Source organism: Stegostoma tigrinum, chromosome 28 (assembly GCF_030684315.1).
Source record: "Stegostoma tigrinum isolate sSteTig4 chromosome 28, sSteTig4.hap1, whole genome shotgun sequence".
Lineage (NCBI taxonomy): Eukaryota > Metazoa > Chordata > Chondrichthyes > Orectolobiformes > Stegostomatidae > Stegostoma > Stegostoma tigrinum.
This window is the reverse complement of record NC_081381.1, coordinates 22,099,759-22,127,561: the sequence shown is the minus strand read 5'-3', so window position 1 is coordinate 22,127,561 and position 27,803 is coordinate 22,099,759. Positions and strand designations below refer to the sequence as shown.

The 27,803-nt window shown below is 40.9% G+C and overlaps 1 protein-coding gene across 3 annotated transcripts in view; it reads left to right on the top strand.

The window, feature by feature from the left end:
- Positions 1–27,803, top strand: part of LOC125466575 (multiple epidermal growth factor-like domains protein 6) — a 433,777-nt gene that overhangs the window by 180,718 nt on the left and 225,256 nt on the right. For all 3 annotated transcript variants that reach the window (XM_048561224.2, XM_059638102.1, XM_048561225.2), the window contains one exon: positions 15,873–15,995. In XM_048561224.2, coding sequence (XP_048417181.1) covers positions 15,873–15,995 — 123 coding nt within the window. The remainder of the gene's footprint in view (positions 1–15,872; positions 15,996–27,803) is intronic.

Sequence of the window (27,803 nt, the reverse complement as noted above, 5' to 3'; positions counted from 1 at the left end):
GTTGATTTGCATATTCTTATTCTAATGCTTGTGAAATTTCAAGTCCATACTAGATCTGGAAAAGCTTAAATATTTCTCTTTGGCAAACATGCCCACCTTTTAACTGAGCAAGACTCCAAACTGCTTCTCTATCCACACGGTAGTCTGTTAGTGGTGTTGAGGAACATTGCAGCTTTTCATTGCTGCAATCCCTTGCTAATTCAATAAAGTGTTTTAATAAATTTGTTTTAAACAAGTCGATGCCCCTCTTAAAGACCAAAGAGTGGAATTTTATATCAGGATTAAACCTTTGTACATTCTTGTCCTGCGATTTTAATTGAGAGTTTCTGGCATGTTTAAACTGTAATGGCTGATGTTTCCCACCAGGGGACAGCAAGCCACGTGCGTTTCTGGGTTTGTTGATTTTCACTGAAAAGGGAATTAAATCTACAGAGGAAGTGTTGTGTTTAGTGGCTGTGTCCTTCAGTATCTGCAATCTGTGTTTGCAACTGTAAACCAGTCTCTGGACCTCACATTGCTGCAGGGGTGATCTGTCACAAAACTGCAGTTTTGTTTGAGCTCATTTGCTTTTAGTGCTCTTGATTGTATCGACTGAAGATTTGGTTATTTGTTTCTGACTTTTGTTCTTCAGCCTGTATCTCCTCTTTCTGTCTTTATGTCTGTATTCTTCTTACCAGTATGAATTTGGATTGTACACTGTCTAACCATGCACCTGTATCATTCTAACATTGTTTTAGCTTATATTTTCTTCCATACATTCTTTTATCTCATTGCCTCCTTCTCCATATTTCTTGTTGTATGAAGCAGTTAGTACCTGAAAAAATTAATTGACATCATGAGATAAACACTGCCCATCAGGATGTAAAGTGCTTTTCCAGGAAGGGGCTAACCACAGTTGCCAATGTTCAGTTGTCTTCAAGTTGTGTACCAAAAAATTTCAGCAGCTGTAATGTGTACTTACCCTTAGCTTTAGCCTGATGTCTCACAAGAAACTGGCACGTATCTCTGACAGCATGGAACTAGCTATTAAGCAATATGTAAGCACATTCTATTCATCAAGATGGAACCTATGTTCTGCTGAAGACTTTGTGTGGGCATCCTTTCACATTTGGTATCAGTAACTTAGACTACTAATACCAGGAAGAAAGATTGCTGTTAGTTTCTTCCACCCAATGCATCCTAGATGGTTCTGGTGGACAAACATAACATTACATCAGGGAGCTGTTCCCCTGACGCTGCCTGGCCTGCTGTGTTCCTCCAGACTGTGTTATCTCTGACTCCAGCATCAGCAGTTCTTAGTCATCTCTGTCTAATTCAATGTGTCTAGTTGATGGAGTTCTGGTTGGAATGTACAAAATGCCATGTGAGAAACACTGCATTGTACTTTGAATATTACATCAGTTTTGCTGTTTTTCTGTATACATATAAACCAGCAAAACCAGTGTAATATACAAAATACTATGCAAGGACTGTGAGAAACACTACATAGGCCAGATTGGAAGACAACCGACAATACAGACACATGAACACCAGCTAGCCACTAAGAGACACGACCAATTCTCACTTGTCTCACAGCACACAGGCAACGAGGGACACTAATTTGACTTGGACAACACATCCATAGTCACACAAACCAAACAGAGACATGTCAGGGAATTCCTGGCAGCCTGGCATTCCAACTGGAACTCCGTCAAACAAGACACATTGAATTCGACCCTGTGTACAAAACCACTGAGAAACAGAACTGTAAGTAGTACCAATCACTCCAGAAAACTGAGGCATATAAATAACAGGAGGGACAGATCACCAATGCTTCACCAGAGGCGCATTGACGATGTTATTGGGCAGGTTGACTAAACGTTTGCAACCAAACCCACGGGCTCAGTGAGCACGTCTACAACCTCTGCTAAAAATAGTGGAAACTACTAAAAAAGCTTGTGCAAACCACAGGAGTCTTACCAAAGCTACGGGGGGAAAAAGCTGAATCATAAATTCAACATCAGTAGTTGACACCAGACTGCCAAAGTAAGTTAAGTCCCTTTGAGAAAGGGTGAATCTTCTTAAATTTAAGGAAATGAAGCTAAAGGAATGCTTAAATTGCTATTTTTAGTAAACAAACATTATATAATAGATTAAAGTTATTGGGAAAAGATACAAGAAATACTTTGAAAGAAAACAACATTCATTAAGTATGAACATTGTTAAAACAGCAATATAATTTGAATTATGGGACTGAAAAAAATGAAGGCTAAAAAAAGTTTATTAAAAGTCAGTGTTTTGAGAAAAAGCATTTCTATTATGCAATTGAAAATAATCTTAAAGTTGCAATTACAGTGTGATACTACTTTTTCAATTCAAAATGTCTATCAGAGAAGAAGCAGAAAGGTGCGACTCATTTGTATTGTTAAAAAGAGCATGAAATCTCACTAAGAAGAAAGTAAAAATAACAGAACTTTAACTATTCTTTCTTTTATTGCATAGACATTTTTTAAAAGGGGAAAGTCTTTGGAAATCTGAAGCGCAAAGGGATTTAGGACTCCTAGTTCAGGATTCCCTTAAGGTTAACGTAGAACCATAGAGATATACAGCATGGTAACAGACTCTACCGTCCAACTGTACATACCAGCCAAATATCCTAGATAAATCTAGTCCTATTTGCCAGAATTTGGCCCATAGTCATCTAAACCCTTCTTGTTCATATACCGATTCAGATTCCTTATAAATGTTGTAATTGTACTAGCTTCCACCACATTCTTCGGCAGCACATTCCATACACGCACCACCCACTGCTTAGAAAAGTTGCTCTTTAGGACCCTTTTAAATCTTTCTCCTCTCACCTTAAACCTGTGACTTCTATTTTTGACTTCCCCTCCCCCCATCGCAGGGAAAAGAACGTGTTTATTTACCCTATCCAGTGTTGCTGAAAAAAAGAGACCTTAGAGCGCAGGTTCATAGTTCTTTGAAAGTGGAATCGCAGGGAAACAGGATAGTGAAGAAGGTGTTTGTTATGCTTGCCTTTGTTGATCAGTGAATTGAGTATAAGGGTTGAGAGGTCATGTTGTGGCTGTAAAGGACAATGGTTAGGCCACTTTTGGAATACCATGTTCAGTTCTGGTCTCCCTGCTATAGGAAGGATATTGTAAAACTTGAAAGGGTTCAGAAAAAATTTACAAGGATGTTGCCAGGGTTGGAGGGTTTGAGCTATAGGGAGAGGCTGAATATCATAGAATCCCTACAGTGTGGAAACAGGTCCTTCGGCCCAAAAAGTCCACAGTGATCCTTGGGGCATCCCACCCAGACCCATCCCCCTATAACCCACAGACCCCTGGACACTATCGGCAATTTAGCATGGCCAATCCACCTAGCCTGCACATCTTTAGACTGTGGGATAGGCTGGGTCTATTTTCTCTGGAGAGTCAGAGGCTGAGTGGTGACCTATGGAAGTTTATAAAATCATGAGGGGCCTGGATAGAGTGAACAGCCAAGGTCTTTGCCCTGTGGTAGGGGAGTCTAAAATGAGAGGGCATAGATTTAAGGTGAGAGGGGAAAAATTTAAAATGGACCTAAGTGGCAACGTTTTCATGCAGGGGGTGTTTTGTTTATGGAATGAGCTGCCAGAGGAAGTGGTGGAGGCTGGTACGATTACAACATTTAAATGGCATCTGGATGGGTATATAAAAAGGAAGGGGTTAGAGGAATATGGGCCAAATGCTGGCAAATGAGACTAGATTTATTTAGGATATCTCATTGGCATGGACGAGTTAAACTGAAGGGCCTGTTTCCATGCTGTGCCTCTCTATGACTCTACTCTGATTTCCAATGGGATTGTTTGTCTCCACTATACTGTTGAAAATCCTGTTCATTTCCCTTTGTTACATGGATCACTGAAACACTAGCCCAGCACAGTTCAGGTGTGGATGATCCCAATGATACCTTTCCCCATACTCCACAGGCTAGAACCCAATTCTCCTACACCAGCCTGCAGGCCACACTCACACATCTTTTTCAAATTTGCCCTGTACCAATTTGCATGTGGCTCGGGTAATAATACAAAGATTATAACCTTTGTAGTTCTTCTTAATTTGGTGCCTAGCTCCTTGTACTGACTCAGCAGAACGTCTTTTCTTGATCTGCCTGTGATATTAATACCTACATGGACCATCTTGACTGGATCCTCCCACTCCTACTGTATGTTCCTCTCCAACCCTGATGTCCCAAACTATGGCACTGGAAAATAATGCAGCTTTCAGCACTTTTGCTCTTTGCCGCTGAATACATGGTCAATCCCCTTCATTATATTGCCCTACTACCACATTTGTGCTCCAATGGCTTTCTGGTATCATGGCATGGTACTGTGGCCAGTTAACCCATCCATTCTGCAGTCCTTACTCTCATCCAGGAAGGCTGAAAGGATTGCAAACCTTTTGGAAGATTGGAAAGGCTGATGCTCCTGCACTCATCACCTCTTGGATGGCATTTAACATCCTGAATCTGTTTGAAGCTGCACTTGTCCAGGCAAGTTGATAGTATTCCATCACACTTGTGCCTAGTGCTTTGTGCCTTGTAGATAATGAGCAGGCTTTGGGGAGTTAGGAGTTGACTTATTTACAATAGTCACTTTCCTCTCTGCTTGCATCACCAATTAAATCAGAAGATTCTACCTTAAGTGGTGTGATCACTTTCTGGTACAGGATATCCAAGTGCTTTTCCCACCCCTGATGTGTTGCATTATCTGCCACTTGGTCTCCAGCTCCATGACACTTGAGTTGAAGCTCCTCAAACCATAAGCATTTACTGCAGATGGCTTTGCTATGCATCATACTGCCATCCAAGAACTCCCACATTCTGCAGCCATGACACATCGCCTACGCTAACATCTATAGTATGTTGCAATTAACTGCTTGATTATTTTATTCAATTATTTATTTTTCCTTTACATATAATTTATTAACCCTACCACCTATTCGTATTCTATTTTAATCCTTAGAAACAGACTCAATCTTAACCATTTATCAGACATTCACCAAAAAGCTAACGTCTTCCCTGCAATGGAATAAGAACCAAATGCTACAGGTGAAAAAGTTAGAAAAACAGAGGAAAACCTCCTTCTTCTATTTCCGCATCTCCCTTACTCACCCAACTCCCAGCACTCGGCTCAAAATGCTCAGTGAACACCAACTGGAAGAAACACTGCAAGTGGCAAAGACATAGAATGCACTCTGGCTGGGGAGGTTCAATGTTCTCTGCTAGGAATGGCTCAGTAGCACCACTACTCACCAAACTGGTCAAGTTGACCAAGTTGCTAAACCTGGTCTGTGGCAGATGGTAAAGGAACTTGCAAGACAGGAAGAACTTACTTGGCATCATCCTCACTTGTCTACCTATTCTAGACGCATCTGCCCGTAGCAGTAGGAGTAACTACTGCATAGTCTTTGTGGAGATAAAATTCTAATTTCCCATTGAGGATATCCTCCAATGGGTTGTGTGGAACTACTGCTATGATGAATAGGATAGATTCAGAACAGACTTAACAACTTAAAAATGGGCATCCATTAGGTACTTGGGTCTCAGCAGAATTATATTCAACCACAATCTGTGACCTCATGGACTGGCATGTCTGTTGCTATACCATTACCATCAAGCCAGACGATCAACCCTGGTTCAATGCAGAGTGGAGAGGAGCTTATCAGGAGCAGCACCAGTCATACTTAAAAATGAGATATTAACCTTAAGAAGTTACAATGCAGGACTACATATGTGCCATACAGTGGAAGCTGCATGCAAATGACAAAGCTAAATGGGATCCTGCAACCAACAGATCAGATCTAAGCTCTGCAGCGTCAGACCATGAATGATGGTGGACAATTAAACAATTAACGTGAAGGCAATGCTCCACAGATATCCCCACCCTCAATGATGGAGGAGCCCAGAACACATCAGTGTAAAAGATCGGACTGAAACATTTGCATGCATTTTCAACCAAAAGTGCCAAGATCCATCAAATCACAGATTTGGTTTGATTCTCTCCATATAATGTAAAGAAGTGGCTGAAGGCATAGGATACTGGAAAGGGCCCTGACAGCAATCTGGTAACAGTACTGAAGTGTTATGTTCCAGATATCAAAGCAGTCCATGCTCATGAGCACAGACAACATCTTGCTAATAAGTTATAAATAACATGGGGATCATACAAGTGCTAGATAATGACCATCTCCAACAAGGGGCAGTGTTGCTACATCTCCTTGATAGTCAACAGTATTATCATCATTGAATACCCAACTATCAATACCCTGGGGTTTCCATTGATCATAAACTTCACTGGACCAGCTAGATAAATACTGTAGCTACAACAATAGGCCGGAGGCTAGAAATTCTGTTATGAATCAACTCCCAACTCCTCAAAATCTATCAACTGTCTGCAAACCACAAAACATGAATGTGACAGAATATTCTCCTCTTACCTGAATGAACGCAGTTCTAACAAACTCAAGAAGTTCAACACCATCCAAGACATCGTAGCCCATTTGAATAGAACTCCAGCCAGCAGCTTTAACATCCAATTTCTCCACCACCGCCGCACAATGGCTGTAGTGTATACTAGCTACAAGATGCATTTCAACAACTCAACAAGATTCCTTCAACTCCACCTTCCAAACTTACAACTTCTGCCACTAAGAACGGCAACAGTAGCAGATGCATTGGTTCACCTTCAGCTGCAACTTCCCCTCCAAGCCACACACCCTGCTGATTCGGAACTAATCCAGGATCTCAGACATGTTATGATGCAGACAGAAGCTATTTGGCTCATCATATGTACACCAGCTCTTCAAGCATTTTAACCTAGAGCCAAACTGATGCCTTTTCTTCATGAACCAGCACATACTTAAATAGAAACAATCATCTGAAGCCATCTTGAATACCTCAATTGAACATCACTCCACGACCAAAATTCCAGGCAGTGGTTTCGCACCCTAACTATTCACTGTGTGAAAAAGATTTCTTTCATCTCACATTTGTTTCTTACGCAAAACACTTCAAAATTGTGGTGTCCGATAGTCAGTACATTTAAAAGTGACAATTTATCTCTGTCCACTGAGTTCATACCCTTAATGAGTTTGAAATCTTTGATCAAATCTCCTCTTAACCTTCTTCCATCCAAGGAAAACGATTCCACCTTTCCTCATAACCGAATTGTTTAATTCCTCGAACCTTTCTCATAAACCCTCCTGCATTCTTTCCAATGCATTCACATCCTTCCTGTAGTGTGGTGCCCAGAACTGCACACAGTATACCAGTTGAGGTCAAACCAATGTCTCAAATAAGTTCATCAATACCTCCCTGATGTGGAACTGTATGCCATTATTAATGAAACCTGGAAGTGGTACGATTTCTTAACAGCCCTCTCTCCCCGTCCTATAACCTTTAATGAGTTATGCACACATATAGCCAAGTCTCTCTGATTCTGCACATCCATTTCAATAGTACCCTTTGTTTTATGTTATCTCTTCATGTTCTTTGTACCAAAGTATCACCTCATACTTCTCTGTCAGCATTTTACCAACTCCAGCAACATATCAAAGTTCTACACTGCCCCCATACAGTCTACAATTCTCCCAAGTTTTATGACATCTGCAAACTTTGAAATTGTCCCCATTCACACCAAAATCTAGATTATTATATATATCTGGAAAAACAAGTGTCCCAATACCGATTCTTAGGGAATAACACTTCAAAGTTTCTTCCAGACTAAAATAAACCCACTAACCATTACTGTCTTGTTTCCTCAGCCAATTTTGTATCAATGTTGCTCTTATTCCTTTTTGTCCAGAACCTATAACTTATCTCACATGTCTGTTTTGTGGCACTGTCCCAGCAGCCTTGTCCTCATCAATCCTTCAAAACTTTTAGCAAGTTATGATTTTCCCTGAACAAATTCATGCTGAGTCTTCTGAATCAGCCCACATTTTCCCATGTAACTTATACTAATAATTGTTTTTAGAAATTTCAGCACCTCTGACATTGAACTGACTGGTCTTTAATTGTTGGGCCATGTTTCTTGTCTCTATGTGTAAGTTTCCTTTTGAATATTTTATCAGTCCTAATCCCTTTTTACCATATTTTTACTACTGATTTGCTTATAGAAGATTTAGGGATCACCCATTATGTTAACTGTTATTCTTTTTATAACAATTCCTGTTTATTTCTTGCATTTGCTTTTTGTACCTCCCTTTCGAACCTTCTGTATTCAAGTTGGTTCTCAATTATATTTACCACTTGACATCTGTGTTAAGCCTATTTTTCTTCTTTAACTCAGGGACTGCAACAGATCTAGAAAGTAGCTGAGTACCATTTTCTCAAGGGCAATTAGAATTAGGCAGTTAATGTTGAACAAATAAATTATAGATAGTTTTTAAAAATGATCAGAATTAGCCACGACAGGATTCAAAATTATTTTCTATGGATTAACTAGTTCAATACATAATCTATTACGTCTCACTGGGGTAGCATGCTGGAATTCAAGCCCTATTATTCCCAGACTCGAAATAAAATATAACATTTTAAACAACATACATAGAATTCCCTAATTTACCTAACCATTAGACACAGGTTAATTGCAAACACAGACCAAAGTTCTGTCCTTAGCAAGAATTGTTACTTATTGCAGGTAAATAGACTCTAGCTACACGTAAATAATCACAAATTGTCAACCTATAATCTCAATTAGTTAAAACTTTATCCTCTTATAAACTCCCCTTACATGCACACACACACACACATATACAGACACAAAGACATAGACAGGAAAACTGGGTGGAAAAGGAAAAGGGAAAGGCTAGGAAATCAGTTCAGTAGTATCTATTCACAGGACCGGCTGAGATGGTTCTTGTACTGATTAGAATGCTGTTTCTCAGTCTTCCTTCTCTGGATGCTTTCACTGGTTTGTAGGAGGCATAAGTGTCTGATTTGTACTTAAAAACGATCTCTAACTTATTAATTAAAAGCCACAGCTTACAGCAATTGTTGAAGATAATATAAACTGATTTCCTTCAGGGTTAAAGTGGGTATACTGCACAGAACATGGTTTATGGAGATGTCATGGCTTCTCCCGACCTTGTTTGCAGCTCCAAGCTGTTCAGTTACCCATGAATCAATCGCATAGTTGTTGGCGGTGTAAAAACATTGATCATCCGTAACTGGTCACTAATCTCCAGACCAATCAGTCCCCTATATGTTGCTGAATTTCCATTTGTACACAGCCTTGGCTTGAGCCTGTCTGCACTTTATTTCACTAGTGTTTGAACCAGCAGCTGTCTAAGCAGTTTTTACAATGATGTCAGATAACTTGATTTCAAAAGCATACAGTAATCCTTCAATAATGCTTGGTTTTTAAACAGTCTTCTTCTCATTTCATATCACAATTAAAAATTGCTGAGAAGTATAAAAAAGTACAATCTTTGCAAACCTGTGTACTCCAATATCCACATATTGAGTGAAGGGGCTGTATCAGTTTTTATAATGCTGGAATAGCCTAATGTCTGATCTGAGAGCTGATCTTACTTGAAATTGGAAGCATTCTTTGCTTAGAATCACATTCCATGCAAACAGTAGATCAAAGGAAAGAAGGAAGACTTGCATTTATATATCGCCTTTCACCACCTCCACGTATCTTAAAGTGCTTCACTGCAAATACGGTACCTTGGCAGTGTCTATTCTAATGTAAGAAAAATGCTGCCAACCTTGACACAGCAAGATCACACAATGTAGCAAAGAAACAACTTACTAGATAAGCTGTTTTTTAAAGTGATAGTTGAAGGGTAAATTTTGGGCTGAACATTGAGGGAATTCCTCTACTCCTCTTCCACAAAACATTCTGGAATCGCTTACGGACCACCTGTGAATGCAAACCGCTATTTAACATTTCATCCAAAGGAGTCACCTCAAACTGTGCAGCAATCCCTCGGTACTACATTTGGAGTGCTAGCCAAAGTGAAATTACAACGCTTTAACTCCGAAACAAGAGTGCTACCCCCTCAGTGAGGCCTGTCAGATTTGCGCCTAAGGTGGCTTGGCAAGCAGCAGCTTGGAATTATCCATTGCTCCCAATACTCCGCAAACAATCTTTGGTACAGCCTGCCAGCTATCAGCTTATTAATATCGTTTTTCACATGGTAATTATGGGCCATGTTACACATTCCAACCCTCAAACAGAGATCTATAACAGAGCTGTTTCGGTGACAAGCAGGAAGCAAGCAGGCTGTCTTAATAACTGACAGATGTGCTGCCTTACTTTGCGTCTATTCCAGTGAGGTTCCTCCTCCTGCCCTCTTCCAGTCCCTGGATTCATTCATTCCCTGCAGATGGCAGTTTTGATGCTCTCAGTTGCCCCACTGTAATTAGAGCTCCTGCAGCAATCATCCATCTAATGCTGAGCTCTGTATGGTGGGGGAGGGCTGGGGGTGGTGTTGTGTAGAATGTTCCATCCCCACCCCCCAGCTCCAGTCCCAGCTCGTAATCCTTTTCCATTGACACGGAGTCTCAATTCCCCTGGATATTGTCTCCCTGTGTGATTATTGAGCCAAGGAGACACTATCCCTTTTGTTTTTGCTAAAGCAATGGAATATGAATCGGTTTTGTGTGAGCCACTGGAGTTGGACTCCAGACTATTCTATTTGGTTTGATCATTTCTGGCGCCATCAAGGTCCATGCCGTATGAAAAACATTTCCCCGCTTGAGAAAATTGTTACTGCCATGTAGTACTAACAGATGTTTGGAATTCCTCTGTCTTCCCTTCTCTAATTTCTCTTCTAAAGTAGCTGGGTGCACTTCCCTGAACCGCTCCCCACTCTCCCACAATAACTGATCCATGTGGCCAGTGTTCAAATGTGAGTAAATAACTAGTAAACATTGCTAGGCTGTTCTTCCATGGGAGGCATTGCAGGACTTGACTTCAATCAATGGTGCCGTCACTCAAAACCCCGTGTCCAGCACAGGTCAGTAGATAGTCATCTGACTCTGATCCCTGTAGGATTTGTCCATCTTGGGAAAGATTAACACCCAGTCATTGTGCATTTTCATCTTATCCTTAGCTCAGGGATGCTTTGCAATGGAGCGTTGAACTTCTAGCTGCCACGGTTTTTCCCATTCTCTGAATTGAGCAATGCCCTCTTACTATTTTTGCCACCAAAGCAATTTAGATATCTATTCCTTCATTTTAGTTATTGATGAATATGGTGCAAAAGTGAGGCTCCTGTACAAATGTGTCTGGCAAACACCACTTATACGTTCTATTATTTGGAATGTATATTCATGTTACTTTGACTCTCACATCTCCTAACCAATTCCTGATTCATGTTTTAGATTGCCCCCAATTCCATGTGCTATTAAAAAAAGACACAAAGAACTGTGGATACCAGAAGTCAGAAACATAGAGCAGAAATCGCTGGGAGTACTCAGTAGGTCTGGCAGCATGTATGGAGAAAAAACAGGATTGACATTTCAGGGTCAGTGACACTTCTTCAGGACAGAAGAATCATTGAATCATAGAATCCCTACAGTGTGGAAGCAAAGCATTCAGCCCGTCGACGCTACACCAACCCTCAGAAGAGCATCCCCACCCAGACTCACCCTCACCCTCTCCCTGCATATCCAACCCTAGACACCACAGGCAATTTAGCATAGCCAATCCACCTAACCTGTACATCTTTGGACTATGGGAGGAAACCAGAGCACCCAGAGGAAACACATCCAGAAACGGGGAGAATGTGCAAACTCCACGCAGACAGTCACCCAAGGCTGGGGTCGAACCTGGGCCCTGGCACAGTGAGGCAGCAGTGCTAACCATGTGCTTTTATTTGCTAACCACCTCTTGTATGGTCCAATACCTATAGGAGGTCCATGTTAGTGGTGTTCATTGACTCAATTATATATCGTATCATGCCCTCAAAAACCTGACAACTTTTATATCTTATTCCCAGCTCAGAAATGAAATATATTCTGTAATGCTACTCCAGCAGTGGTCAGCTATCTTAGCACAGTGGAGCCAGATTCAGTTGCACATTGAACAACATCTTTTCTTGCCAGCTTTGGGCATCTGTGCGGAGGCCTAGACTACCTACAAAGGTTGTCACCACACATTAAACACTGTATATATTAATCACCTAACTAAAATGGAGGAGCTGTTAGGTTAAAAACGATCAATTTGTACCTACTTTGCCCTCTAGCAGGATACACAATAATGGAGTTAACTTATCACAACAATTAATCTCTTATCAGTTAATCTATTACAGAGCCAATGTGAGGTAAGGAACACCCAGCGCTGGAAAGCTTGGGGTTATCTTGAGATTCAATGTCAGCTGTTTCACTGACCATGTTACACTTATAACTGCCATGTCTCAATTTATTAATATATTGAATCTTAAATATATCTAATTTTCATTTAAATGTATCAATATCAACTATTGCTGCCATTTCCAGGGGAGCTTGTTTGAGTTATGCCTGACGTTTAATTAAACTATATCAACATGTAGAAAGCATGAAAAACATTTATGATTCTAAAAAAATCCACTATAAACTATGTGAGGAATGAAGCCTCTGACAGTTTACAGCGCTAACCTTCATCTTGTGTGCAGTACATTATAGAGTACACATTATACTTGACAAATTGTTTATTTCTCAGTCTGAAATGTCGGCTGAAGATTTGGGTGACATTAGGTCATTAGACTCCTTTACAAAATCAATAAACTGTGGAACAAAAATTGAAGCTGCTGGAAAAATTCAGCCAATCTGGCAACATGTATGGAAAGAAAGCAGAGTTAATGTTCTGGGTCCACTGACCCTTTTCAGAACAGATTACAGATTACTCTGCCCTAGCCACTTACTCACTGTAAACTCAATCTTTTCTCTCTCCAAACAAAATGTCCAGTGGCTTCTTGAGCTCAATTATGGGATGAAAACATTCTTCCCTGACACTCCTTATTCTGCTAAACTTGAGGCTACTATGGTCAAGTGCATTTTTCAGACACTGATTTGGTTGCTGTTTTCATAAAATGTTTGACTTGCTTACTTTGAATCTGTTAATGTCATTGCTTAAGTAATGGAGAGAAAAGTTACATTAAGCACCAATGTCTCATGGCACAGCCTGAAGGCCTTCTCTGCTTCACCTTGTATTTCACCCTTGAACACAGTGAACTATTTGTGAGGATTGATTTTGTCTCTCACAACCTGCCTGCATTTCTATTTTTCTAAACCTTTAAGACAATCTTTTAAACCAACTTCTTTGATTGTATTATTATTGAACTGTCCTAATTCCCCTGATGTGGCCCCATGGCAAATTTGTTTGATCATCGATGCTGTGAAGCGTGACAGACTGTTTTACAATGTTGAAGGCATTATATAAATGTAACATGTAGTTTTCTTTATATTGATGTGGAAGTACAATTGATTCAAAAGTTCAAATACAGGTCTATAGACACGTTCCAAATCTGTTTATAAATCATCCTTCAAGAAATTCCCCTGCATTTTACTATCCAAGAATTTTTTTTCTGAAGTATAATCATTGTGATGTTGGAAATCTTTTAGCCAATTCACACTCAGTAGAGTCCCACAAGTAGCTTTGAGATAACGACCAGATAATGTTTTATCATTATGTTGGTCGTGGGGTAAGTATTGGCCAAAACAGTGGTAAGAATTCTCGTTCTCTGTTGTGGGATCTTTTAAGCCCACCTGAGAAACATAGGAACGTAGAAGATAGGAGCAGGTGGAAGCCATTCAGCCCTTTGAGGCTGCTGTGCCTTTTATCACGATCATGGCTGATCATTCAACTTAATTGCCTAATCCTGCTTTCTCCCCATAACCTTTGATGCCATTCGCTCCAAGTGCTATATCTAGCTGCCTCTGGAATACATTCAATGTTTTGGCATCAGCCACTTCCTGTGGTAATGAATTCAACAGGCTCACCACTCTTTGGGTGATGAAATGTCTACTCATCTCCGTCCTAAATTGTCTACCTCGAATTTTCGTACTGTGACCCCTGGTTCCGGACATAGCCACCATTGGGAACATCCTCCCTACATCGACTCTGTCTAGTCCTGTTACCATTTTATGAATCTCTTTTTGTCTGAACTCCAGCAAAAATGATCCTAACCTAGTTAATCTTGTCTCATGTGTCAGCCCTGCCATCCCTGGAATCAGCCTGGTAAACCTTTGCTGTAATCCCTTGAGAGCAAGAACATCCTTCCTCAGAAAAGGAGACTGAAAGTACACACAATATTCTAGAGGTGGCCTCACCAAGGCCCTGTGTAACTGCAACACATCCTTGCTCCTGTACTCAACTTCTCGCAATGAAGGTCAACATACCATTTGCCTTTTTACCGCCTGCTGCACCTGCATGCTTACCTTTAGCAACTGGTTCACAAGGACACCCAGGTCCCACGGCACGCTCCCCTCTCCCAATTTACAGCCATTCAGGTTTTTGATTCCAAAGTTAATAACCTCACATTTATCCAAAATATACTGCATCTGCCATTGATTTGCCCACTCACCCAACCTGGCCAGATCATGCTGAAGGATCTCTGTATCTTCATCACAGTTCACCCTCCCACCCAACTTGGTATCATCTGCAACTTTGAGTTGTTACATTTAGTTCCCTCATCCAAATCCAGCTATATCGTGAATAGCTGGTGTCCCGGCACCGATTCCCTGGCACCCCATTAGTTACTGCCTGCCAATTTGAAAAGGACCCATTAAGTTTTACTCTTTGTTTCCTCTCTGCCAGTCAGTTTTTTTATCCATCTCAATATACTTCCCCCAATCCTATCTGCTTTAATCTTGCACGATAATCTCTCATGCAGTACTTTGTCAAACACTTTCTGAAAGTCCAGATATACCACACCAACTAGCTCCCCCTTGTCAACTCTACAACTTACATCTTCATAGAATTCCAACAGATTTGTCAAACATTCACAAATCCATGCTGGGTCTGTCTGATCATTGATTAATAACTCATTGAATAGATGGCACCTCAGATAGGGCAGTATGCCTCCCCTGTACTGTGCTGTACTATTCTATGTTCTATGTACCCGGGTTCGATTCCACCCTCGGGTGACTGTCTGTGTGAAGTTTGCACGTTCTCCCCATGTCTGTGTGGGTTTTCTCCGGGTGCTCCAGTTTCCTCCCACAGTCCAAAGGTGTGCATGCTAGGTGGATTGGCAATACTAAATTGTCCGTAGTGTTTAGGGATATGTAGATTAGGTGGGTTATAGCGGGTTGGGTCTGGGTGGGATGCTTTGAGGTTCGGTGTGGACTTGTTGGGCCAAAGGGCCTGTTTCCACACTGTAGGGATTCTATGATGCAATTTTATGACTCGGAGGTGAGAGGGGTATCCATTGAGTTAAAGGTTTACCTTTCTGTGCCTTTAGCCATATAAATCAGGCATTCAGTGATCTATTTTCACTCACCGTTCCCCAGACCTTTGCCAAATAAAATGGATTAAATATTTGATACAAGGTTAGTGAGATTAATGTGGCTGTAGCAAAGAGCCTGATGTGGACACAATGTACTAAATGGCCTCATTCGAAGTCTCTGTGAAGACATCAAATAGACAATATCAGAGATAATGGGAACTGCAGATGCTGGAGAATTCCAAGATAATAAAATGTGAGGCTGGATGAACACAGCAGGCCCAGCAGCATCTCAGGAGCACAAAAGCTGACGTTTCGGGCCTAGACCCTTCATCAGAGAGGGGGATGGGGAGAGGGAACTGGAATAACCAGCTTTTGTGCTCCTGAGATGCTGCTTGGCCTGCTGTGTTCATCCAGCCTCACATTCTATAAATAGACAATATGCTGAGATTGTGTGTGTGCTTTGTTTTACAGATGTGAATGAATGCGAAGAGGACAATGGAGGGTGTGAAGGTCAATGCTGTAACACCATTGGCAATTTCTACTGCAAGTGTCAGGAGGGTTTGAAGTTGAAGGCTGATGGGAAAACCTGTGAAGGTAGGGATAATGTACATTGGGCATTTGAGCTTTTGAGCACTGTGACGTGAAATTTGTTTGAAGCTTGTTATGAACACTAAATTTTGGCTTGAACTGCTGTGTTTGAAATAGATTTATTGGGTAGCTGAAATCATATCATTTCCTATGGTAATCCATTTACATGATGGGTTTATCAGCTGTTTATCCTGAAAATGATTTGAGCTTCTGTTGATCACAATTTGTATGTCAAATATCATTAAATTATAGGGGGAGAAAATCAAGCACCTGATCGCTCCGTGGATTATGTATCAATTGAAAGTGGTCAAGGAGATCGATATATTTCAAGCGCACAACCTTTAGTTGTTACATGAAAGAGAGAAGGAGAGATAGACAGAGTGGGAGAGAGACATGGGCACTGGAACTTAGAACATGGAACGAAATGGGTTTGGAAATTAAAATATGAAGGAGAAATAGGTGCTAGTGATGAGAATGTAGTCAGGAGTTGGGTGTGAGAGAGTAGAATACAGGTGGGTATTGGGTGCTAGGATAGGTTGTGGGTAGAAGTTAGGTGCGGGAAATTGAATAGAACAGTACAGCACTGAACAGGCCCTTCGGCCCACGATGTTGTGCCATAAACACTGGCAGTGTGAGATAGACACTGGGTTTATGATGCCAGAGGTGCTGTCATGCTGACCTGCACTGCCTGGCCGTGGTATCAGTAGGTAATACTTGGATGCAATAGCAGTGCAAAATATTTGATTGTAGTATTGGTGAATGATATTTGACTGCCATATGAGGTTTTAACACCTCTTGTTTAATTTATAATTTTGCATGGATATCTCTCAGGACACTTATTTCATGAATCTCATTCAAGAAAAATCAATGAAAGATTCCAGAAAGTCTGGACAAAGTTATTAATATTAGTGGAGTTTATAAAATATACTTCATGACATTTCATTTGAACCCGTTCATCATGTGCTTCATTGTTAATTGTTTCAGCTATTTGTATTTTCTCTATAAATTCAAGCGGCAATTTATTTTTTTTCTGGTATTAATCATACCAGAGGGATTGTTGTTTTATTTTTCATTTATCTAACACTATATAAAGGTTTTCATGCAGGTTTGATCAGAAGTATATGCCAACATCTTACTGGTAGAAATTTGTTTATACATTCTATTCTTGATTCTACTATTTGAAACGTGCATTGTATTTCCAAATAGTTGTCTCTGTTAAGATTTCAATTGTGTAGTTATCATAATTTTAATGGTTTTCAAGGTGTATTTGCTGGTCTAAGACACCATAAGCCTTCCTCTTATTCTGCTTTGTATGTTTCTTTACCTTTTTGTTCATGAGATTCTAGTCGTTTTGATTCTTGACTCTTTAGGACTTTGGTTACTCCATATTTTGTCACTTTTCAAGAGTTGTCTTTGTTCCATTGCTGAGAATATAATAAAATAATACTAAGAAGTGCTTAACATTATCATTACTGCCATTGTCACAGCAGGTATTTATGAGAACGATTATCATTAGAAACAATGAGGCTTTATATTGTAACAGGTTGATGTCTCGCCCTAACTGACAAATAGTAAAGATCATATCTAAAGATAACACATTAAAACACATATTTCAAAATCACTTCAAACACTGAACGCATGTATGGAACCACACTGGTTGAGATTTGGTGAGGTGGTCAACGATTGTGGATGGTAAATGCAGGATGTGTCCTGTGCTTTCAGGAAATGCAATGAGAAAACTGGAGGGGGAGGGAATATGAAAGGTTTAGATCACACATAGAGTGTGAAGTTATAAGGACAACGATATGGAAAGCCTGTATTTTATGAGAATAAGAATGAATAAAATAAAAAAAGTCTTTCAAACGAATGTTGGGGAACAGATGTAACACAGTCAATTGTGGGATGCCTGGGCTATTTATTCCAACAGGTGGGCAGAATCCAGTTTCAATTGGGGACTGAATCTTTCTTGTTTTGGTAAAGTCCAAGTTACATGGGGTTTTCTGGAGGTTCTGTTGCCATGAGGCCCAACGAATTCTCTTGCCGTATCTTACCAAATTCATCTCATTAATTACCTACCATGTCTATTACATCTTTCACGTTTGACCTCCACCTCATCTTCCCATGTGCTGTTCCCAAAACTGTTCACCATCTCACTGACTATTCCAGAATTCACTGGCATCCCTTATGTCCACGTTATTTCCAAATGCCCATTGTACACTCGGACAAGCACGTCAGTCTGGAGCTGCCCTTAGCAGCTCCTGAGCTTTGCCCCAGATGTGGCAGATGGGAGAAATTAGAGTCTCACTTTGTGAGCAGGGGCTTGGGGGTCTTGCTAGACTGGTAGCGCTGACCCCAGGAGACCATAACACCAGACAATTACAGCCTGTTCCTAGGTTGCCACCCGGTCTCAGGCATCTAGAGACGAATGCCCAGCGCTGTAGGGAGAAGGTCAAGCCTTTCTCCACTCTGCCTATATGTGCCATCATCTTCTCTCCAATACCTCACGTTCATTCGATGTCACCTACTGTACGCACCTCCCACCAAGGGTCATGCTGCACCACTTTCACTGTTGCCTGCAACATCTTCCTCATATTGTCACTCTCCCCGCCTCTAACACCACTAACCCGACACGCCCTCTGTGTTACCTTAGACCATAAGACCATTAGATACAAGAGCAGAATTAGGACATTCAGCCCATCGATTCTGTTCTGCCATTTGATATCTTTCCTAATACCATTCTCCTGCTTTCTCCCCATACCCGTTATCCCCTTACTAATCACAAACCTATCCATTTCTGTCTTAAATACACTCAATGACTTAGCCTCCACAGGTCTCTGTGGCAATGAGTTCCACAGATTCTTCATCCTTTGGCTGTAGGAATTCCTCTTCATCTCAGTTCTAATGGGTAGTACCTTCACTCTGAGGCTGTGCCATCAGGCCCTAGTCTCTCCTACAAGTGAATACATCTTCTCTTTGTTTACTCTATATTGGCCTCTCAGTATTCTGTAAGTTTCAATGAGATCCCTCCCCATCCTTCTAAACTCCATCGAGCACAGACCCAGAGTCCTCAACCACTCCTGATATGACATGCCTGTCATTCCAGGGATCATTCCTGCGAATCTCCCCTAGACCCCCTCCCAGGCCAGCACATCCTTCCCTAGATACAACCCAAAACTTAGACAGAGGTGTTACATTAGCCATTTTCCAGTTTTCTGGGACCTTCACTGATTCTAAGGATTCTTGAAAGATCACCACAACATCTCCAAAATCTCCTTAGTTAATTCATTCAATATCCTGGGTGTGGTCCACCTGGTCTAGGTGATTTATCCACTTTAAGACCTTTCAGCTTCCCAGCACCTCACCTTAGTGATGGCCATCACACTCATCTTTGTCTCCTGACTCCATTGAAATTCTGGAATGCTACTGATGTCTTCCACCTAGTCAGTTCCTCTGCCATTCCTTTCTTCTCAAAATCGCTACTTCTCCAGCCTCATTTTCCAGAAGTCCAACATCCACTCTTGATTCTCTCTTACCTTTAATACATCTAAAAAAAATTCTTGCAATCTTTTTATGTACTACTAACTAGCCTGCCCTCACACTTCTCCCTGCTTATGGCCTTTTTTTTAACTTACTCTATGCTGGATTTTAAAGGTTTCCCAATCCTCTGGCTTCCCACTAATCTCTTGTATTTATGCTATCCCTGACTTCCCTTGACAGTTGTGGTTGCCTAGTCCTCCTCTTAGTATGTTTCCTCTCCTTTGGGATAGATTTCCGATGTGCCTCCGAATTACCCCACAAACCCCTGCTTCTGCTACTCCCTCGTTTTCCCAGCTATGCTCCCCTTCCAATCAACTCTGGCCAGCTCCTCCCTCATTTCTTTGAGTTACCTTTACTCAGTTATAACGCTGTTATGTGTGATTCCAGCTTCTCCCTCTCAAACTGCATGGTGAATTCTATCATATTATGATCATTTTCACTCAGGAGTTCCTTCTCCTTAAGCTCCCTCATCAAATATGCCTCATTATACATCACCAAATCCAGAACTGCCTGTTTCTCCAGTGGGGTCTATCATGAGTTGCTCCAAAAAAACTACCTTGTAGGCATTTCACAAATTCCTATTTTTTGGATCCACTGTCCATCTGATTTTCCCAGTCCACCTACATATTGAAGTACCCCCATGATTATTGTAATACTGCCTTTCTTACATGCCTTTTCTATCCCCTGATTTATTTTCTGCCCCAAATAAGGGGACAACCTTGAGGAGAGATGCAGTCTACACAGGACTAAAGGTATTGTGCTCAAATAGTCCCAGGATACAAGACAGAGTAAAGGAGCTTGTAGCAGAGATTGAATACTGACTGCTGTTAGGGGGCCTTTACATCAAGCCCATCATGGCCTTTTGTCCTTTGCAGTCCCTCAATTCTAACCACACAGAATCGATGTCTTTTGACTCCGTATCACTTCTTGCTATTGTGGGATTGTGTTTAGTAATGACTGAGATCAGTGAGTGGTGAAAATAGCCTCATTATTGAACGTCTGCAGTAGCACAGTTTGAGGTGATGATAGAACCCAAAGTACAGTTTTACAGTAGTCTCTTCTATACACAGTTTTTACACACTTTAAAATTTTAACATTATGGTGTCACATGTATCTATTGTACACAGGTTTGCATGACACCTGTCCTGGGGAAGCAGGAGATGGTTTAAGCACTTGCTAAATGCTAGCTGTTACTCGAGAACGGATTAGAATGTCTGTCTGATCCGAACTTGCATAATTAAGAGTTGTTAGTTCTTTTGTCTTTAAAGTTAGTGATGTTAGTAAAAATTCTAGATCTATATGATTTAAATAAGTGAGAAATTGTATATGTCCTAAATAAAACTGAAGAGAATATTATTTCAGAGATAGTAGGAATTGCAGATGCTGGAGAATCTGAGATAACAAGGTGTAGAGCTGGATGAACACAGCAGGCCAAGCAGCATCAGAGGAGCAGGAAGGCTGACGTTTCGGGCCGAGGCCCTTCTTCAGAAAATACTAAACTGATTTCCCGCAGCTAGAGTCGTGAGACTTCATTTACTGTTGCCGGTTTTGATAGCTCTTACACACTTATTCATGCAGTTTCATGGAAGTGATGTTTTGATGTAAGTTTCCTAAAGGGCTACAGGCCCTATTTAATGTGTATTTAAAAAATACATACTAGTGGAAGAACTGTTTGATGTTCTGTAACCTTTTCGGGTCCTGAGAGACTGTTGCTAAGGTATAATTAATATTATAATCTTTCCATAGTTTTGAGTGAGTTATGGAGACACAATGGCAGTGATTACATTGTTGTGAGTAGGTTACAGTATTAAAACGTATTTAGAGGTAGCCTTTGATACAGGAACAGGTCTAAACACTGCTTGCAGCTTTCGGTCAATAGCAATGGAAAGGTGTAAAGAAGCAGTAATGGGTGGAAGGGATGTTTAATTTAGTTTAATGTGGTTTTACGAATGTGTGAATGGGAATGCAGTATAGTAAACATAGTGTGCTTGTGAGTGAGTTGGTAAAGAGAATCATAATACAATATCTCACACTATGAATATAATTTAGTGTCTTGCTACAAAGCAACCCCATACCCTGCGGCCATTTGCCTGTCCTTTCAATATGACATGTATCCTTGGATAGCTAGCTCCTAGCCCTGATCCTCTAGCAGCCCTATCTCTGTAATAACCACACATCATACCCACCACTTTTAATCTGCACTACAAGCTCCTTTACTTTGTTTCATATACTGTGCACATTTAAGTACAACACCTCCAGATCTGCGTTGACTGCCTGTCTTCTCATATTGTTTCCTTATTTGCTGAGTGTGATGTTTGCTTCCTGACCCTTTCCATATTCTCTGTCCTATTACTTGATCTGGAAACTTTAATAAATTCTCCTGTGCCCCCAACTGGTTTAAACTGGTTTGACCACCCTATTGAGCCTTTCCAGAGGGATTCTAGTCCCAGGTTCATAATGATGGAGCCTGTTCCAAAGGTACAGTTCTTTACTGTCCCAGTATTGATGCCAGTGCCCTATGAAATAGAACCCTTCTTTCCCATACCATTCATTTAGCCACGGTTTACTTCCCCAATCTTCTTGTCTCTTTGCCAGTTTTCGGGGGGCTCAGGTAATAATTACAACCTTTCAGGCCCTGATAAAAAGGTGAGAAATCATAGTAGAGAGAGACAAGGTTCAGTGTGGAAGTCAGAGAGAGGTTGAAAGTACTTCACCAGATATGTGCATCTTGCAAAGGTATAGCTTCTTAAAAGTTGAGATGTTGAACAGAACAGAACTGTATGGCAGAAAAGATGAAACTGAACTTATTGGAGGCAGATTTAGCTCTGACAAGATGTGGACATTCCAGTTGAAGATAGTGAAGCCAAGAATGTTAACAGATGAAGTTCAATTTGCAAGATAATTCAATAAGAATGGAATGCAATTGGATAACTTGCTGATATAATAACGACTATTTATTGTGTATGGAATTCATTACTAAAAGACAAATAAAAATTCACCTAGTTGTAACATACTATATTGTGTTAATATAAAATGTTGTAGATATAATAAAGTGCAATTAAGTTGGCATTTACCTCATGGGGTAATTACTTGAAATTTCCAGTATTTATTCCAGCACAGAGACTCCCATCTAAGGATTGAAAACACTGCGTGTGAGCATGCTTGCATGTGAAAGTATGTGTGTGTGTCTGTTTGACTGTCTGTCTGAAGGGCCAATGCAGTATAACTGTCATAATCTGTCTGGGTGGCAACGTATTTAAAATAGTGGCTGTGTTCCTGTAGTAGCCAATTTCAGGGGCTTACAAACTGCAATCCAAAAGCCATATGCAGGCCATCAATGTTGGTATTCCAGCTTTCTAAATCCAAGCAGCTCAATTTTGTTGTGTTTATGTTTCTTACTTTGCTTTATCCAATTTAAATTTTATTGATTTTAAGGTTTAAATGGCTTATGGTGTCTCTTTAATATTTAAAATCTAAACTGGAACCTCATCTATTAGTGTTACCAGCTTGAGGCACATGCAGATTAATTGAGAACAAGACCAAGGTTCACATAGCCAGTAGAGTGTTGCTGGAATGCTGCATTGTCATTGGTATTGTTCTTATGACATGTTGAACAAAACCTCTGCCTGTACATTTGTGGATGTGGAAAGGTCCAATGGTACTATTTTGAAAATAAAGAAGGGAATTTGTTCCAGGAGTCATGGCCAATATTTATCCCTCAACTAAATTAATTAAAAATTGATTATGTAGTAATTAGCCCCATTGCTATTTGTGGAAGCTTCCAGTGTGCAAATTGATTGCCACGTTTTCTCCATTACAGTATGATGTTTTGCCAGCATGCACAATACTGTTGCTGTAATTTAAGTGTTCTGACCGTTGGAGATTTTCACGAGAAGCTCTTTCTCTGAATGCAACTCCCCTTTCCAGGAGCTAGGCCTTGATGTTGTTTGGTTGTTGTTCTTGGAGAAGGTGACTCATTGATACATTCTCAAGGGTATTTAGCAAGAGGAAATAAATGTTGACCTGGTCAGCAATGCCCATATTCAAAGAACAAAGGAAAAATCATTAAAGGATACAGGCAAATAGATCATCACATATCAGCTATGTTCTCATCACCCAGGTTAGAGAAGCAAAGAGGCATGTTCCTATGTTGGTGAGATCACATTCTTTTGAGGAAAGGTCATGGGACCTGAAATGTTAACTCTGATTTCTCTCCATAGACGCTGCCAGACTTGCTGAGCTTTTCCAGCAGTTTCTGTTTTTTGCTTCTGATTTCCAGTATCCACAGTTCTTTCGGTTTTTATCACATCCATTAGCCTGTACAGTGGCTGATATTATTAATTCCATGTGGTTAGCCATGATACTCTGACAGGAATCTGTGCAAACCAACTTCCACTGCCAAGTCTGTGATGTCCCTGGGAAGGTGAAGGACAGATTGTTGATCCATTGCCACCTAGACCAATTATGGAGGATCTTGAGCGATGGGGTCAAACATGGCATGGCTAAGATCTGACCTGTGTTCTGGGGACCGTCCTCTCCCTGCAGACTTACACGCTGTCCATTTCTGGGATTGTGTTAGGTATCAAAAGGGTAAACAATTAAATCAGATAACTGAATCTGAGGTATTGATCAGCCATTGTCTAATTAATTTTAATTAAACAGATTTGAGGAACTTAATGCATGTTGTATAAATCTTCCTTTATTCCCTTGAATTCGGAGTATGAAAGAATGACCTAATTTAGGCGTTAAAAATATTAAAATGGAATTTCTAGGGTAAGAATTGTGTCACATGTTTCACAGGAAGGGGAGTACCATAGAATCATATCATAGAATTCCCAGGGTGTGGAAACAGGCCATTTGGCTCAACAAGTCCACATTGACCCTCCGAAGAGCATCCCACCCAAAACCATCTGTCTACCTTATCCCTGTAACCCTGCGTGTCCCGTGGCTGATGCACCTAACCTGCACATCCCTGGACGTTACGGAGCAATTTAGCCTGGCCAATCATGCACATCTTTGGGCTGTGGGAGAAAACTGGAATACCTGGCAGAAACCCATGCAGACACAGAAAGAACATGCAAACTCTACACAGACAGCTCGAGGTTGGATTCAAACCAGGGTTCCTGCCACTGTGAGGTAGCAGTGCTAATCGCCGAGCCACTGTGCTGAAATCAGAAATTCTCCCCCTGAGGTCTGTGAATACTGGAAAACAACTGGAGCTTTCATAGTGAAATAAAATCATGTTAGGTTAAGTGTATCAAGCATTGTGAAACAACAGCTGGTAAATGGAGTAATATAGAGATCTTCCATGTTATAATTGGATGGGGGAGCAGGTTCAAGGAACTGAATGGCTTCCTCCTGTTCCTCTGTTGAACTCTGAGGGATTCTGAAGCCATAGCATTTAATACATTGGAATAGAGGCATCATTAGATAAACACGATGCCCAATGTACAATTCATATACTCCCTGATGGTCTTCACCTGCTTCTTCCAGTGCAATAGTTTGATTCGAAATGCAGTTAATTGCCAAATTTCAATGATTTTGGAGCAAAGTGGACTTAAGTGGGAAATATAAAGAGATTTTTATTTCTTGAATTCCTCTGAAACATGTGAGGAAACAAGACACAAATGTCTGCATTAGGCCTGAAGAAATAGTCTCTTCAGTACACAGATCAAAGGTTGCTCTGGGATTTAGTGGATAATCTGTGCTGATGTATTGTGGAGCCAGGAGACATAGATTCATTTCATACTGGCCTGATTAACAAGGTAAAATAAGTCACTGGCAAGGAGCCAGGAAATTAAACACAATGAAAAGTGGGTTTTTTCCACCTCAGACTGCATTTGCGTTTCTGAGCGGGTGTCAGTCTGGTGTCAGCTATTAATTTTCCTTCAGTGGACCAAAGATCAAACACACAATACTCTCATTGTGTAAATACGTTCACTAACTGCCCCAGTCAGGAGATTGCCCTTAAGAAATGTCAGTCTGCTCACTCGTCAAAAAACTTGGTGCACATGTTGACTGTCAGGTTTGTGCCCTGTTGGTACTGCGCAAATTAGACTGTTATTTCTAGAGATAACGGGAACTGCAGATGCAGGAGAATCCAAGATAATAAAATGTGAGGCTGGATGAACACAGCAGGCCAAGCAGCATCTCAGGAGCACAAAAACTGACGTTTCGGGCCTAGACCCTTCATCAGTGTACAGTTTTTCAAATTAAGACTCATTTGTGACTATAAAGATGGTGTAATGCATGACCTGTATTTGACACAATCAAATTACAGTATTAATACTTCTGTCCCATTAGGAGCAATGTAATGTAGGTAAATGCTTCTCTCTCCCTATGGTGTTCACCTATTCACCCTGTCCCCAATCCCCTCGACTGTAATTGGGCACTGTGCCTTTTTGTTTGCATCTGTCCCTCTGCTTCTGCTGATTGTTCTCTTTTCCTGTTTGCTTTCTGTTTCTTTCTCTTGGTTTTGCCTTGGTTGTCTCTTTTTTGACTCTGATGTCTCAATCTGTCTTTCAGTCTGTTTGTCTTCCTGAGGTGATAAATTGACACAGTAGATAGGGGAGACAGTGACATGGTGATAATGCCACTGGATGTAAAATCCAGAGGCTCGCACTAATATCCTGGGGACAATTAATAAAATGATACCATAAAACGATTGTCATAAGGAAACTCCATCTGCTTCCTTTCGGGAAGGAAATCTGCTGCCTGATCTTGGTCTGGGCTCTGTGTCATCCATTCTTAAATATCCTCTGAAATGGCTCAGGCCACTCAGTTGTGCCAAACTGTAACAGAAGAGTCAAAAGAAATAAAACCAGTGTATCACTGAGGTGACCAAGGCATTGGAAATGACAACAAAATACCAAGCATACTGATTTTCAAAGTCTTACTCACTAACGTCTGGGATCTTGTGCCAAAATTGGGAGAGCTATCCCACAGAATAGGCAGTCTGACATCATCATATTCACTGAATCTTACCTTAAAGACAATGCCACGGGGCCATCACCACCATTCCTGTGTATGTCATATCCTACCAGCAGGACAGACCCAGGAGAGGTGACTGCACAATGATGTACAATAATGTCAGAGTTGCCCTGGGAAAGGACAAGAAAGGAAAACCAATTAGTCCTTTTCATCACCATTCTATTGCCACAGAAGCATCTGTGCATGACTGTCTTGGGAAGAGTGACTGTCGTACTGTCCTTGTGAAAACGAAGTGTTGCCCTCAAACTGAGCATACCCTCCATTGTGTGGTGTGGCAGAAATACTGTGTCAATAGGATAGATACAGAGCAGACCTAGCAGCTCCAAACTTGGCATTGCTGAGGTGCTAAGGGCCATTAGCAGTAGCAGACTTATATTTATCTACAATCTGTAATCTCATGGTTTGCATATCCCTCATTGTACTATTCACATCAAGCCAACAGATCAACCATAGTTCAATGAAGAGTGCTCTAGTGTATCCTGGGAGCAAAAGCTGCAAAGTTAGGTGTCAACTGGTAAAGTTACACAATAGGGTTGCTTGCATACCAAACAGTGAAAGCAGCATATGATAGAACTAATTGATCAAACATAAGCTCTGCAGTTCTGCCGTATCCGGGCATAAATGGTGGTGGATAATTAAACAATGTAGATTTTACCAATGTCTTTTTCCTCAATGAACTCAGCACATTTCTGTGAAAGACTAGTGCTGAAGCTTTTACAAATATTGACAGCCAGAAGTGTCAAGTGGATGTTCCTTCTTGGCTTCCTCATGAATTCCTGAGCATCACAGGTGTCAGTCTTCAGCAAATTCAATTCACTGCATGTGATATTGAGAAATGGCTGAAGGTAATAGACGTTGCAAAGGCTTTGAGACCTGACAACATCCTGGGAACTGAAGACTTGTGCTCCAAAACTAGGCATGTCCCTTGCCGACCTGTTCCTTCTCAGCTGGAATACTGGCATTTACCTGACAGTATGAGAAATTACCCTGGTACCTCCTGTCCAAAACAACGCAGGAAAAATCTAACCGAATTAGTTTTCACCTTATCAGCCTCCTCTCGACCTTCAGCAAAATGATGAAAGGTGTTGTCAACAGTGCCATCAAGTGGCATTTGTCCAGCAATAATAACCTGCTCACTGGCATTCAGTTTTGGTTTTCTAAGTGTCAAGTCAGCTTCTGACCTCTTTGCATTCATGGTCCAAACATAGATCCTGTAAAAGAGTTGAATTCTGGAGGTGAGGTGAGAGTGCTCGTGATCAAGGCAACATTTGACCAAGTGTGGCATCA